At 42.9% G+C, this 14538-nt stretch overlaps 1 protein-coding gene across 1 annotated transcript in view; it reads left to right on the forward strand.

Annotated features, from left to right (window-relative positions):
• Window positions 1–1779: 1779 nt before the first annotated feature.
• The window catches only part of LOC124622704 (myrosinase 1-like), a 109646-nt gene continuing 96887 nt past the window's right edge, over window positions 1780–14538 (forward strand). Inside the window, exon 1 of the mRNA XM_047148494.1 lies at window positions 1780–1912. Coding sequence (XP_047004450.1) covers window positions 1780–1912 — 133 coding nt within the window. The remainder of the gene's footprint in view (window positions 1913–14538) is intronic.

Raw genomic sequence — 14538 nt, forward strand, 5'->3', positions numbered from 1 at the left:
TCACGGAAAGACATAATGTGCAAATGAAAGCCTCAATAATTTAATTTGGACTAGATGCTCAAAAAGGACATTCAGTGGACTTGACTTACTCAAAATAGGTGTCTGTGATGCAGTTTTATGTCACAATAACGGAAATAATGGCAGAATTGAAGTGCTGAAGAGAGATGGTATACATCCTCGTGTGTTTACAACAAAAGCGTTTTACACCATCGACGAGAACAGGGTCAAGAAAACTAACACATCAGTGTGTTACCTGCAAATACAGGCCAGGCAGATTCGAAGAGGAGAGAAGAGAAACCTGGAGGATGAGGAAAATCAGTATGGAGGATTTTAAAAATGAGGTAAGCTTATCACATGTAGAAGTATGAGAAAAAATCTTTGACCTCATTTTCTCTGTTTTACATTTTTTACGTTATTAGGAGCATTTTCTCAAAAAGTATATGCGCTAATGCTATGAAATTTTCAGGAACTGTTTGCAACGTATTTCTGTCTCCCTGGAACTAAACAAATACGAGATCCTGCAATTACGTTCTGATTTTTAAATGACTGTATGCAGAGAAAAAGTTAATTTTGGATGTGCAAATTAAAAACTCTGTTAATGATACAGTTTGTACCATAAATTATTAACTGTAGTTCAGTGGTCTTATAACCTTCTCAGGACACTACAATAAAATTTTCATATTAATTGCGTGAGTTATGGATTTTTACAAAAAAGACAATAAAAAATTAAAATTTCAAATTTCTGGCAAAATATTAATCCTGCATATTTTATTATATTTTTGTGTTAAACAAAACTCTTTTGCTTTACATATGCAAAATTTTAGATTTGTACATTAATAAGTATGGCTGTAATATTTTTTTAAATAAATGTTTACATTTTCCGTTACATCCCCCCTTAACTTATATCACATTATGTAACTGGATTTTGTGCATATCTAGTTGTTTCATTCTTTGTTTTTATGTATGGAGATATCGTGATGATGATGTAAGCCACAATCGGTAGTTATAATAAAAGACAAACGGCTGAGTGTGATGCATAAAAAAATACGTTACGGCAAACGCCTTCAAATAATGTTCAAGAGACTTTTTTCTTTTCTAGATGATGGTTGCTCAATTATGTTGTTATCATCTTATTTTCACACTTGTTAAGCATAACTATCTTCCTAAGTTAACAACTTGGTGTTCAACTTCAGTACTACCACTGCCTTGTGGTTGCTGATGGCTATTTGTACATTCACTGAGTCGATAATTTCGGACATACTTGCTGCTATCAGATCTAATGTTCCCTTCGCTATTAAGGTATCTAATCAACTGCTGAGATAATTTTCGAAAGAGACAAAGAAACTTTTCCCTGCCATCCGTTCCGAAGGCTCTGTCGATATTTCTGTACCGTTACGCTTTACTGTACTCTCTTCGTTATCATTCTTATCTGGTAGATAGCGCGCTGTGCGGATGAGTTCTACTGTCTAGTGGCATGCCAAGTCCACGGGAAGCCCTGCATCGTTCCCATCGGCTGACCTCCTCAAGCAGTGGATGCGCTGTTGCGCAATGACAGCGTGGTCTCTTGCTTTTACCGTGTCAGCAATTCTTCACAAAGGCTGGTTTTCCCTTATGATCACTCCCTAACAAAAGACGGCTATCCTCCTAAGTACAGTGAATTACCAGGGTTGTAAGAGGTGACAATGACCAATCACTTTGCCTAGAGCTGTCGTCTGATAAAAAGGTAACCATAAAAGAACGGTGCGATGTCCGCTTAGTGCAGTTCCTTCGTTTACCAAGATGCTGCTGCTCTCGTTAGTAATGAGCGCCCTAGCGCTGGTGGCGCATGCGCAGAACGCCACCTTCCCAAACGACTTCCTCTTCGCCGTATCGTCTGCAGCCTATGAAATAGAAGGAGGCTGGGACGCAGATGGTGAGCACTAGCCTAGTTCGTCTCATGCACTCTGCTGTTTTGTTAGCTAATGAGAGACATGTCGAGCAGGAATATTCATGAAAAGTGAACCAGATTGAGATGGCTTGTTTCGAAATAGTGTTGAAACCCGTAGTCTGGGGTAAAGATCTGCCTCTGAAATTCATTCCCCAATCAGAATTTGTACCCTGTCGTAGAAGGGATGTTAAGCACTGCTCCATTCCTTTTGTTCTAATTTCACAATGCTTTCTTAGGATATCTTTAGTTAAGATATTCAAAGCAAATAGGTAATGAACAAGGAAACACTTTGAACGCAAGCTCACTGCATACGGACACACAACTACACTGAAGCGTCAAAGAAACTGGTATAGGCATGCGTATTCAAATACAGAGACTTGTAAACATACAGAATACGGTCCTGAGGACGGCAAGGCATATGTAAGAGAACAAGTGTCTGGCGCAGTTGTTAGATCGGTTACTGTTGCTACAATGGAAAGTTATCGAGATTTAAATGAGTCTGAACGTGGTATTACAGTCGGCGCACGAGCGATGGGACACAGCATACCCGAGGTAGCGATGAACTGGGGTTTCCCATACGACCATTTCACGAATGTACTCTGAATATCAGGAAACTGGTAAAACATCAAATGTCCGACACCGCTGAGGCCGGAAAAAAATCCTGCAAGAAGGGGGCCAACGACGACTGAAGAAAATCGTTCAGTGTGACAGAAGTACCATCCTTCCACAAATTGATGCAGATTTCAATGCTGAGCCATCAAAAAGTGTCAGCAGTCGAACCATTCAAAGAAGCATCATCGATATGGGCTTTCCGAGCCGAAGGTCCACTCGTCTACTATTGATGGCTGCACGACACAAAGCTTTACGCCTCACCTGGCCCGTCAACACCGACATTGGACTGTTGATGACTGTAAACATGTTGCCTGGTCGAACGAGTCTTGTTTCAAATTGTATCGAGCGGTTCAAATGGTTCAAATGGCTCTAAGCACTATGGGACTTAACATCTGAGGTCTTCAGTCCCATAGAACTACTTAAACCTAACTAACCTAAGGACAACACACACATCCATGCCCGAGGCAGGATTCGAACCTGCGACCGTAGTGTATCGAGCGGATGGGCGCGTACGGGCATAGAGACAACGTCATGAATACATGGACCCTGCATGTCAGCAGGGGACTGTTAAAGCTGGTGGAGGCTCTGTAATGGTGTGGGGCGAGTGTAGTTGGAGTGATATCCCTGATACGTCTTGATACGACTCTGGCAGGCGACGCGTACGTAAGCATCCTGTCTGATCCCCTGGATCCATTCATGTCCACTGTGCATTTCGACGGACTTGGGCAATTCCAGCAGGACAATGCGACACCCCACACGTCCAGTATTGCTACATAGTGGCTCCAGGAACACTCTTCTGGTTTGAAACACTTCCGCTGGCCACCAAACTCTTCAAGCAAGAACGGTATTGAGCATATCCAGCCCTTCACGATATTAGGCAGGTGTACTAGTTTCTTTGGCTCTTCAGTGTATAAAGTAGTTGTCGAAAGACAGGCCCTCTCAGATCTAACAATGGTCTACTTTTCATACGCCCATTCCAGAGTAACTGTGCACAAGATATTAACGGCTTCTCTTTTTCAGCACATTTATGTTTTGGTGTATTAAACAGAAACATAGACCCTCGTGTGAAAGATTTACAAAACGTTTTTGTCATGGCTGTTTTTTGTTTTTTACTGGCTCACCATCGGAGTTGTTGATATTTGAGCAGATGCTTTTGTTTTTCCCAAGCTCGTCTTTCACTCTCCCATAGCCAACACTTGTCTTTCCTCCTATAGCCTTGCATTTGACCTCTAGCCACACCTGCTTTGCCGTTTTGCACTTCCCGTCAATCTATATTTTTATACTGTATTTCCTTCTTTCGTCAGTTAAATTCAGTATCTCGTGCCTTACGCAGGGATTTCCACTGAGCCCTGTCCTTTTTTCTGTATGATTCTTTACTTCGTTCACTATTTCATCTGTTAAAGGCACTCATTCTTCTATTGAATTCCTTTCCCTCGTCTCGGTCAATCGTTGCCTCAAGCTCTCTTCGAACTGTCAAGGAGTTCTTTCAATTTATCCAGGCCCTGTCTCCTTAATTTCCCATCTTTTGTGCAGTATCTCTAGCTTTAATCTGCATTTCATGACAAGTAAATTATGGCCAGAGTCCAGATCTGCTCCTGGAAATATTTAAAATTTATTTTCAAAGTCCCTGTCCTACCAATATGTAATCTATTTGAAACTTATCTACTACTCCATGTCTTTTACACATATACAACTTTGTTTCATGATATTACCAATCTAGGAAGTCCCCCAACGGAAATATACGACCGGCTAATTAAGAACATGATTCAAATTTCACAAGCTGCGACATAGTCGCGAATATAAACAGTGACTGTGCGGCTGGTCCCGGTGGAGGTTCGAGTCCTCCCTCGGGCATGGGTGTGTGTCTTTGCCCTTAGGATAATTTAGGTTAAGTAGTGTGTAAGCTTAGGGACTGATGGCCTTAGCAGTTAAGTCCCATAAGATTTCACACACATTTGAACATTTTTTAAGTGATCCAGGTACTGTCAAATGTTTTTTTATTCCAGTCTTTCATCACAATATTAAGTTCTTCGACGGTGAGCGGTTTCAGTCAGTAATGACCATCTTCAGATCTGTTCTACACCATGTCCTAATGTGACGATGCTTTGCTGAGTATATTTCTACGTTTTGACGATGCCATTACGGCTTTATCACATTAGGACATGGTTGGGAACATATCTGAAAATTGACTGAAACCATCCATCGTCGAAGAACTTAATATTGTGATCAAAGAGTGGAATAAAAGACATTTGACATGTCTCAAACGTTCAAAAGGATGTGTCAGTTCAGCGTAGTAGCGAAGTACATACGGAGTGTTATTACGCAGAACAGCAATATATGAATTAGTGATGCTGTTTATTATGGCTGTCGTATCTCTATGAGCCTAAAACTGTTGGTATAGCTGATCTACGCTTATCATAATCTTCGTTGTCCTCTACCGAATCTGAAGGTTGCTTGTGCGTAGTAACAGACTGTTGTCTCACTCTACAATAAACACATGAGCGAACTTCTAAACGACACCATGTTTATGAACCTGGTCTGTCTCCTGTCTCACAATGGTCTACCATCTAGGTTCGTTCAATAAATGAAATCTCTACACTGCTCGACCAATGTCGCTATACCATAGCGGCCACTGTCATCATACTGAAAAACGTCCTGTAATGTCCCGTGTGTAGATGAAGCAGCCACTGTCATCATACTGAAAAAGTCCTGTAATGTCCCCGAGTATAGATGAAGCAAACAGATTGCAGGGTCGTTACTGGTTTCCTTCACTATTACTACGGTAACCATAATATTGTCAACTGCTTTGCGTTTTCCCTGGTTATTGCTGTTTCTCTGGATTTTACCGCATGCACTGACGCAACTCCATTTCACTCAGAGGCAAGCTCCCCTCTTTTGGAACATTCTGTCCGCAGTTGCACTCTTTCTGCTTTCGGACTGGTCAGATTTTCGGTTGAGGATCAAGTATTCACTGTACGTTCCTTATTAACTCTGTCCATAGGAACATTCCTGACGTAGTACATTTTCACTGGATATTGTGGGATCTCCTGAGTACAGATGGGAAAGTTCACAGAACAAGGAGTTGATTCAGTTTGCTAGCGATATGTGATCTAAGGAAACACTACATGCCCCGCCACTGTCTTTGTTGCTAGATGGTTCCTTGATTATGTTTAAAGATATCTGTTCCGGTATTTGGGGTCTGGCTGCTGCTGACAAACTCTTTGTGAACTGGATCCCTGTGTAGAGTCGATCTTCGCCAACAGTTATTTACAGGATAACTGTAGTTCCTGCGGAGCTGAATGGAGAATAAATGAAGAAACACCGTTTGGATCAGATTTTTTTTAGGGACTACAGCCTTTGATGTGCGCTGTGTATCAGCTTCAGGACTGGCACTGCAAGGTGCTGCTTGTTAACAGCTGGTATGAATAACATAAAAATAACTGGGGGAATCTACTGAACCAGGTCTTGGAGTTCTTCACTCCAACATCCTGGAAGATATGCCATTAATAATCTGCCCCTAACAATAGTGTGAAGTTGAGTAAGTGCTACCAGAATATCTTTGTTATGCTAGAAGTGCCACTGAAGCATATTTTGCGGTAATACAGCAATGGTTATACGGGAAAAGTACACAGACTAAGTTACGAGATACCAGTCGAGATACCAGTCGACGTACAATGTTTGTTTTTCTGTTTCATGTAATATTATATTTAGTGTACATAATGTAATAAATTATTCACCCGTTTACCAATGAATTTTATAATTCAGTATCAGATTACTCGATAACGAGCAATAGGAGTACAGTGATTTCTTATTTCACAACTGTGTTAATATCATCTGAATGCATATAGGTACAGCGGGTAGCACTCAATTCACAACAACTGAGGCAAACGTGACTTCATTTTGAAGGCACACACTGTATCGAAGGCGGCGGGAGCCGTCTATCTACTTTTGTCGTCGTTTGGAACTTGGGAGATGATGTATTGGATTTGTAGCTCTTTAGCTGAGGCTAGTAGTGGATTTTATACAATAACTTATGCCCTTTGGATACACGCGGTTTCAAAACACATCAAATTGAGGATCTCCCGAAAACGCGACGGTATTGGTACAATTTGTTGCAATAAAATGACAAGAAATGTTACGTTGGTGATTCAGGAATTTTCGTATTTCGCTGTTTTCTTATTATAACTTGTGTTTTGTCAAAGTAGAGAGTTGCACAAGTTTACTCTGGTGTACTGGATAGTTGCGCCCTGCGTATCGTATAGCGAGCAGGTTATTCCTACTTTCGCCTGTATAAGAAATGGCTCTAAGCACTATGGGACTTAACATCTGAGGTCATCAGTCCCCTAGAACTTAGAACTACTTAAACGTAACTAACCTAAGGACATCACATACATCAATGCCCGAGGCAGGATTCGAACCTGCGACCGTAGCAGCAGCGCGGTTTTGGAAAGAAGCGCCTAGAACCGATCGGACACAGCGGCCGGCCCGTCTGTATAGCAGTGCAGCACCGCTTGTGTCGAATTTGGTGTACTCAGTCTTGTGTGTATATCAGCCGGTGTCACATCGCGTTCACTGCTCGCATCATATCTGTCGAGTCTCCCAGAAATATTCGCCGTTTAAGTTTTGGCTAGAGTACGCGTCATGTGCAACCTGGATCTTAGAAATACACGATTGGTTAGGTGATACGGTTTGAGTTGCATCTGATCAGGTAGATACCATTCCTTTTGATTCTGATTTGTATGCATTTTTGTCGAGTTTCACGATCTCTTGCAAGCAGACCGGCTTCTCTCTCGGTTTGGTTCTCAGGCGATGTTTACACATCGTGATGGCTCCGTTAGTCCAGTCCTTCATGCAAATGCGGCGATCCAGTAGAGTTTACAGTCTTCTATCCGGTGGACGATTCATTTCTTAAGGCAGCGTTGCTTTCTTAGGGAGTCGTTCGGCATATCCGGCAGGAACGCTGGTATGATCAACATCGTTTACAATGTTACAGTGGTATCCGAACTGTAGAAATGTGTGTTCAAAAGAAGTTTCCTCCACACCTGAATGTTAATGGTTAGCGGATTCACGTTCGGTATGAAGGATAACAAGGAACCTACTTCCTTTGTGGTGAAAGTGGCCATCCCAGGTCCAATTGCCCGCGCTGCGTTACGGTTTTACAGTCGTCCTATGAAAAACGTCGTCCGTTGGCATTAGCTGAATTAGTGTTTGCAATCTGCTGCCAATACTTCTCCAGCTTTAGAGGACACCTTCCTCCCCCCGACTTCGCGCGATTCCGCTGACACCGGCAAATTCAGATGCGGCCCCAGTTGTCGTTAAGGCGCCGGCATCTGTTGCGCAAGTTAAACGCCGGCGGACTCAGGATGGCGAATATTTTCAAGTCACCCCTCTCCAGTCTTGCCTCTCCGAGAAGACGCTGGTAGAAGTGCTTCTTCCAGTGGTGACGCTTTGAATACTGACGATAATAACTGTTCTTGTTCCGCCAGGGATAACTAGGCTTTTTCTGTCGATGTTAGAATGAGTGTTGCATCTGTGTCCTCTCCTCCACCCATAGGAACGTCCGTTCCGGTGGGTTCCGATGATTTAACGGAGACATCGTCTGCTGTTCTGCCTTCGCAGTGCTCTAGTGAAATGCGATCACTTAGTCTGACATGACAGAGCAACAGGTTACTGCGGATTCTCGTCCGGGTCGTCAGATGATGCAGACATCTTCAGACGCAGCACTGCCTGTCTCTTCTTTATGTGATGATCATGTTCATCGCTCCCGGTTGTGCTTCCCGCATTCCGCTGAGTGGAGTAGGGACGCCTCCCTCCCCGCAGCCAGTCTTGGAGAGCCCGCTACATTTCCGCTTTCACAAGTTACGCTGTCACGGAGTGGTGTGAGACAACTTTTCAACCTGAGCGGGCAGCGTCACTACGAAATAAAAAGAAAGTGTGGTGTCCGCACCTTCTGGTGGAGGGGATTCAAATCCTGTACCTTCGCCGTCTACCGGTGTTGTCATGAGCGGGACGTGATGCGTAAATTTTTTTCCTAGTTCTACTTTCGTGCCTCGCATGTGTTAACTAAGGCAGGTGTACACGTTTCTTACCAAATTGGTTCAAATGGCTCTATGCACTATGGGACTTAACAGCTGAGGTCATCAGTGCTCTAGACTTAGAACTACTTAAACCTAACAGACCTAATGACATCACACACATCCATGCCCGAGGCAGGATTCGAACCTGCGACCGTAGCAGCAGCGCGGTTCCGGACTGAAGCGCCTAGAACCGCTCGGCCACAACCGCCGGCCGTTTCTTACCCCGAATATTAACAGGATAAGCTCTCCATCACAACTTGCTGCGTCACGACAGTTTATGATTCCCAAGTGATGTTGTGTGTTTGTAAGAAGTGTTATTTCATGTGTTTTGTCTACCTGGGTATTCCATGTTCTACATCTACTTCTAGTAGTCGAATTGGCGTTTTTTATTTGTTTACTTCCCTATGCAGCCAACTTTTTTCAATTGATGTAATTGCTACCAGCTTCACTGACCACTAAGACGTTTCAATGACTCTTAACCATCGCCCGCAGCGGGTAAACCTTTCTCGCCCTTTTTGGGAGCTAAATAATTTGCATCCGGTGGATTTTCTTGTTCCTAAAAGACTGACGTTACACTTCCGTGGCCGCTCACTTCACAACACGTGACGCGAACGTGACGTTCCAAGCAGTAAAAGTGACCTGCCGCTTTTTGTTTACCAAAAGGTACGTTAACCTCGAAATTAAGATTTTTCTTTTATAAATGTGTTAAGTTCCACATTCATGTGATGGACCCGCAGATAAGTGAGAGGCTAAAACGTCGGCAAAAATAATTTCGAAATTAACTGAAAATGTTGTACTATCTATTTTTCCTATTACGCCTGCATCAGCCTCGAAAATTAGGCGTCTTGCTGGTTTACAAGCAAAAAATGAGTTGATCCCAGCCATAATTGAATGCAATAACGTAAATACGAGTATTCAACAACGTCAGTACATTTTTAGAAAAACTGAAAAAATGGTTTCAGAAGTTGGTCTATAATTGGAAAGTGTAATCCCTCAAATGAAAAAGTGAGAAACAGTGCCACCTATTATTAACAACATAGGCCGTGCTTTCCTCAGTTTGTAGACGATACCAGTTTCTGATGAAAGTAGACATTTCCGATGGACTCTGGAGGAATTTCAGTTGTATGTTTGGGAACGACATTATAATGTTGCAAAGGACGAACTGAATTCCACGTGAGAGAAGAACGTGGATGAATGATCACGGAAGTCGATAACAGGTCCTTCAATCTTCGATAGAGGATGTAACGTCAAAACGACATCACTTTTATCGCAAGTGTTGTCAATTGAGTGTGATATTATTGCACTTGGTCTGCCGTGACCGTTATTGGAAATAAGTGATCACGTTAAACAAGTACATTTTTGACTGTACGCAACTATTATTAAGATCTGTGAAGGTCTTCTCAACAATGAAGTTACTGTTTGCTACCTAATTGTTTGTTTCATCTCACTACGCTCGTAAAATAAACCTCCAGACTATTGCGTTGTCTTCAGGGTCTGATAGGGGGTTTCTGTCGCCCTACATTGTCTTATACGTATACGCTCGTGCTACCTCTAACCCACTTGTTCGTCCGCTACAATGAAATTACTCTTCCCCTCCCTTGCATTTCCCGACCTGCGCATACAATTGTCCTTCTGTGATTACGTAAGTGTAAAGTGTCGTAGGTCCCACACCGGTAAAGTGTGTTTCACCATCTTCGACGCTGTGTCGGCGAGCAGACAGTTGTGAAGGCAACCGCCAGATAGCAGCAGCTCCCGCATATCGGACAGTCGATTCAGACGGTACTGCGGCAGTTGCCACCAGGAACCGCTTCTATCTTATTGTTGGAAGAGAGCCGTAATGTATTCCAAAAAACGAAGGAAAATTGGGGAAAAACTCGTGTAGTTTCAAATTTTTGTACTGTGGAAGGATTGATTGCTATGAACAACATACTAAAAATCCTGAACGTTGGGGTTTCATGGTTGAGGGAGGACTGTGTTTTTCTTGAAAAACTCGAAGTTAAATTGGCTTAAATTTTCCAGATAAAAGCTGCTATTTATTTGTTCTCTATGACCAATAGTTTCCACATTGAGGGGGATAGAAAATTGCAGATTATTAAAAATATTGTTTTGATGGAATAAAATTAATATTTAATTTTAAAACAAATGTTGAATGTGTATTAAGTGATAAATTGTGTTCTGGGGTGAAACAGAGTGAAAGGGGGGGGGGGGGGGAGGGAGGGCGGAAGTGTGGGGTAGAAGCGGAAGGGAAGGCAGGTCGCTGAATAGTGTTCAGGCACTTTCCTCCTTCATAGAAGTGCAAACTGAAGACCGAGTAGGTGACTTTCCACTCCATTGAAAACTGAAGGTCGAGCAGGTTATTCCCCACTCCAGCTACCCTACTATATTACGAGAAATAACTACATAGCGTTTTACATTGTTATACCGACCCTCGAGAGCGCGACTTATGAATCAATGGCGACACAGAACGTAGACGTGTCAGGGGGTTTGTTAATTTTCGGCAAAGAGCGTTAACACCACATGGAATACAGATATGAGTTACTAATAATATTAACGCAAGTAACACATATCTGGAAAATCTACGTAACTCATTGTGAACTGATGTACACTGCTGTAGGGGAAACTTGAGTCTTAGTCATCCTGAATGGCAAATGGCTCTGAGCACTATGGGACTTAACATCTGAGGTCATCAGTCCCCTAGTCTTGGAACTACTTAAGCCTAACTAACCTAAGGACATCTCACACATCCATGCTCGAGGCAGGATTCGAACCTGCGACCGTAGCAGCAGCGCGGCTCCGGACTGAAGCGCCTAGAACCGCTCAGTCACAACGGCCGGCTCTGAATGTCAGTTGGAGTGTCTTCCGGAAAAGGCGACTTCCTCCATCACGAGCGCTGATCGATTTTTTGTTTTCAGAGTTTCCTCTCTAGTTACAGGTATCTTTTGTGAATAGATCAGGTAACTTCTCTGACCATGTGTTTGCGTAGTGGTGTTATTTTCAGTTCATTAAATGCATACTTATTTGCAGCTGTTAAGGGGGCCTTTCTGTAAAATACGATCCTGTAAACAACGGCTGATAACTGTTTAATTTGTAAGTATATCGGTAACAGCATTTCGTAAAGCTATGTAATTGCACTGTGGTCACCAGGTGTGAATAAATGAATGAACAGAAAGTTATTGCATTTTTCTCGCCATTAACTGTGTTAATGGTAGACAGTAAAAATCGTTTCTATTGAGGAATTGCTTCCACTTGTAGAGTGGTCTGCACTAAGTGGAGACACTTACCACGCATACAAAGTATGTCTTACAAGACGGGTGTGAATATGTTTGATGGAGTGCGACAGATCATGTCGAAGTCTAGAACAATAATCAATTGGAATGCGTTATTCGACTTCCGTTGAATTATCTGAATTTTAAGGAGCGATGTTTCCCTTGCCTAGCTGTTGGTGCTTATATAACAGCATCGCAGCTGTGCTGGGCTGCGTAAATGCTGCAACAACGCTCTCAAACGGAAACTTTTTGATCTCCCCTTATATCACCTAGGCGACCAATCTCTGTTAAGGAGGGAGACTATTTAATCCTTTGGCCGCTTTTTATGTTGGGAGAGCTGAGATTGTGGTGATGCAGTATCCCTCATTCTGTGATGAATATTCCAGACACTGATGGTGGAGACCATGAAATAGACTTTGTCGAATACATATTGACAGCTTGGTACACTTAGGGCAAGCTCTTCGATGTGGAAGACAGATGACAGATCCGTCGTTCGAGCGTTTCTTCAGAAGAGCTCGGTTAACAACTGCAAATGTGTATTCACGCAATTAACGAAAATAGCTCCACTATATAATGTGTCTCGAAACTCGATACTAAAACTTCAAGAATGGATTCATCATATAACAAGAAGAGAAAAGGGCTATGCCAGTATAGGTCTTCAAATCCAGCGTTACAGATTTATGCGACCTTTAGTTCCTACAAACCGACCTGTACGTCTGTAACGCCAGCCAGTACACTCTGGTTACTTGTCAGAGGAATGTTCAAAGTGAACTACACCCGCGTGAATATATGCCTCCATTCGACGCTTCACTGAAAACCGCACGCGATCTAAAATGCCTACTGTAGTTCGTACTGTCTGAAAGACTGCCACAACGCGTGCATGGAGAGTAGGTTCATCCACAACAGTAGTCGAACAAACGGGAGACTTTATGTTTGTCCACAGGTGGAAGTCCCAGGGGCTTAAGTAAGGTGAGCGGCGTGGCCAAGCGGTCAGTCCACCCCTACCAACCGAGCCCTCAGGAAACTCTGCATTCAGATTCCCCCACACACAGACTGAAATGTACGGGAACACTTGAGAGTAGGCTGCGCATCTAACCACAGATAATCCAAAAGCTATTCATTTAACTGGCGATGACTGTAATTCCTCTGAGCATGCAGAAGGATATACAGGATATATCACGCTGATCCACTATCAGACAATTTGTGTAACGCTTGTAACCAGCGTTGTACATTTTTCTCCGGCAAACAGCTCTTTTGTCAGGGTGCACTGCGTAACAGCAACATGCTCGAATAACTTGGTAACTATGCAATTCCGGATGCATATTGACACAGCCTTTTATTCTTCTTGTTATACGAGGGAGCAATTACTGATATTTTGCCATTGAGTTCTGAAACACCTGTATAAACACGAACTCAGTGACGTTATTTTGTCTTCTCTGATACTAGAACTGGACAGAAAATGCTATGGAGTTATAGCCTACCTGAAGACTGAAAAGCGTGTAGCGCTCATTGTGGGAAAGTTGCCTTACACGAGAGAGCGCCCTGTAGTCGCTTCTTGTGATGTTGCTGGGTAGACAGAATGGGGAATCACCTGCTCGATCTTCACTCTACAGACCTTTGAAAGGTGGAAATGCGAGTCCACAATCCAGTGACCTACCTTCCCACGTGCTTCTATCGCACATGCACCCCCCCCCCCCCCCCCCCTCCCCCGACAAACCCATCTCAACCGTGTTTCACCTTCGGAACACAGTTAATCGGTTAATACAGCTCTGCTGTATTTACACGTAGACATACATTTACCATCTGTTTTCAATCCACTTCATTTAAAGATAAACATTTGAGTTATACGGTTAAAGCATTATATTTAATAATCTACGGTTTTTACATCCCCTGCAACACGGACACTATTAGTCGTAGAGATAAAAATGAATAGGAAATCTTAACGAAGTTCTATTTGTCCTGGGAAACAATTTCGCAGCGCTTTTCGAATTAATCAAGAAAACACAAAAAGTGACCTTTTAACCCCTTCCCTGTCACCCAACGCTCGCACCCCATATGTCATTGTTTTTAGTATGTTGTTCATGGCTCTTACTCCTACCCCTACATAAAGATTTATGACTATACGAATTTTTCCCACAGGCGTCCTATTTTGGTATTCGTTAAGTGTCCTAATTGAAGCTGTTGGTTTTCTGACGGGTGGTTACGACCTGTTGACCTATGGTGAAGACATTGCGCGTTTGAGGAGCAGGTAGCATCAGTTTCAACGTGGTCGTTTTATGTCTGATGCATAGGGTGGAATCATAGAGCCAAAGAATCTGGTACACCTGATTAATACCGTGTATGGTCCCCGTGGGCAAGCACAAGTGTCGCACAATGACTAATATCTGAATTACTGCTAGAGGGAATTGACACCATGAATACTGCAGGGCTGCCCATAAATCCGTAAGAGTACGAGGGGATGGATATCTCTTCTGAACAGCATGTTGCAAGGTATCCCAGATGCGCTCAATGATGTTCATATCTGGGGAGTTTGGTGCCCAGTGGGGCTGTTTAAACTCAGAATGTTCCTGCAGCTACTTGCATGGGGGCTTAATTATTAAATTTGAAAATCACTTTTTATTTTTGGTAGCTGTATGTCCGATTACGCTGTGTCTCG

The sequence above is a fragment of the Schistocerca americana genome, chromosome 7, assembly GCF_021461395.2.
Source record: "Schistocerca americana isolate TAMUIC-IGC-003095 chromosome 7, iqSchAmer2.1, whole genome shotgun sequence".
In the NCBI taxonomy this organism is placed as follows: Eukaryota; Metazoa; Arthropoda; class Insecta; order Orthoptera; family Acrididae; genus Schistocerca; species Schistocerca americana.